This window comes from Aplysia californica, unplaced genomic scaffold (genome assembly GCF_000002075.1).
Source record: "Aplysia californica isolate F4 #8 unplaced genomic scaffold, AplCal3.0 scaffold00007, whole genome shotgun sequence".
Taxonomy (NCBI): domain Eukaryota; kingdom Metazoa; phylum Mollusca; class Gastropoda; order Aplysiida; family Aplysiidae; genus Aplysia; species Aplysia californica.
Window position 1 is genome coordinate 1,540,513 of NW_004797277.1, and position 1,590 is coordinate 1,542,102.

The 1,590-nt window shown below is 36.3% G+C and overlaps 1 protein-coding gene across 4 annotated transcripts in view; it reads left to right on the forward strand.

The window, feature by feature from the left end:
- The window catches only part of LOC101862385, a 70,832-nt gene that overhangs the window by 1,567 nt on the left and 67,675 nt on the right, over positions 1 to 1,590 (forward strand). Inside the window, exon 2 of one of the 4 annotated variants that reach the window (XM_035969315.1) lies at positions 194 to 958. In XM_035969315.1, the coding sequence (XP_035825208.1) occupies positions 910 to 958 (49 nt within the window). In that variant the 5' untranslated portion in view covers positions 194 to 909. The remainder of the gene's footprint in view (positions 1 to 193; positions 959 to 1,590) is intronic. The other 3 variants (XM_035969319.1, XM_035969322.1, XM_005089573.3) reach the window with 3 other exon arrangements.

A 1,590-nucleotide genomic window follows, 5' to 3' on the forward strand; every position in this document is an offset into this window, starting at 1 on the left:
TTATGAAAGTGGCAATCATTTATTATCATTATTAGTTTACTATTATTATTATCAACATCATCATCATCATTATCATTGTTTGAAAAGCATCATCATCATCATCATCATCATCATCATCATTTTTTATAAGGCCTATGATCTAGTATTATCTTCATCATCATTCGGAGAATTGTCTTTCTAAGACAAATTACAGTCTTTTCTAAGGGAATAAAACAAAGGCGCCAGGTCTGTGAGTGCGGAATTTCGCGGCTAACGACTGACTCGTGTGCTGTGCGCTCGCTCCGACTCAGACGTGCTCATGAATCATCCTCGCCGGCGTGTTGTTTAGAAGTAGCCTACCGCACTGTAACCGCGGCAAATTGAACGTTGTCTCTCTCGGGCCTTCTGTCGTGATGTTCTGTGTTTGAGATTGGCTTAGCCTAAAGGTATACGGGCAGGAGACCAGTATGGAATTCAGCTTTCTCTTTAAATGTTGAATAGAGTAGGGCCAGGTTCATGTCGTGTCAGTGGAAAGTAGAGCTAAGGGTGTTGAGGTGAAGCGTTCACGTGGGATAATTCAAAGTTCCAGATTTTGGCTGACTACCCCAAATTCAAGTTACGTTCTTTTCTGACTTCAGGGTCCAGGTCACGGAGAACAGTACAGAAGTGGGACAGACATCGATGAAAGTACTGTAGCTTACATGTTGTCATCACTTTTGTAGTTGACAAGACTTGAGAAAGTACAACAACGTGTCAAACATCAACGTCCCTTTGTGAAAGGCTTTGTGATCGTTTTATATGGTCTTTTAAAGATAGCTGCGTGTTCGGGAGTGTACTAGGTGTGATGTGTTGTGTGTTCAGGAAAAGTGCAGTTTACTGTTTAAATAAAAGTGATTGATCTCTGAACTTACAAACAAGGATATTTATGACATGCTGCGAAAAATGGCCCCCTTCTTCAAGTGCTTGTTTCAAGGAGCTGGTGAGTCATGCTATACTACTTAATATGTTTTAAGAAAATTAGCCTTGTTAAATTAGTTTTGTTGGTAAAACGTTTCTTTTGAAATGTTGACGCCACAGAAGATAAGTTCAGTTGATAACAAATAATAATTTTTTCTTTATTTTAGATCTCTATATAAAAATCAGAGGATGGCTAAAAAAAATTCTAGTTTTGTTGATAACAACATTTATCTTTTTTTTTTCTTTTCATTGATGATGCCAGTAAACCCCTGTTCATATATCATTTCCCTTATTTTTTTCTCAGTTACTTCTTGTGAAGCCTTCTAAGGGAAACATTTTAGCAGTTGTAGATTAGTAACAAAAACTTTTTTCTGTTTTTTCTTTTACTAGATCTAGATTTCTGATTTCTCTGACTGAAAATATTTTCAAGATTCCCCTTCTTTGTACTAGATCTATGTTTACAGTACTAGATCTACTTATAAGTAGTGAGGATCATGATGTTGATGAATACTGACGATGAAATTGATAATAGTGAAGCACTTAAATACTTAAATAAAATTTATTCCATGATGTTTTGGCATCATTATGTTCTTTTAAATTATGTTCAGAAACCTCTGATCAGTTTATAACAGGTAACACAGAAATACCCCCCCC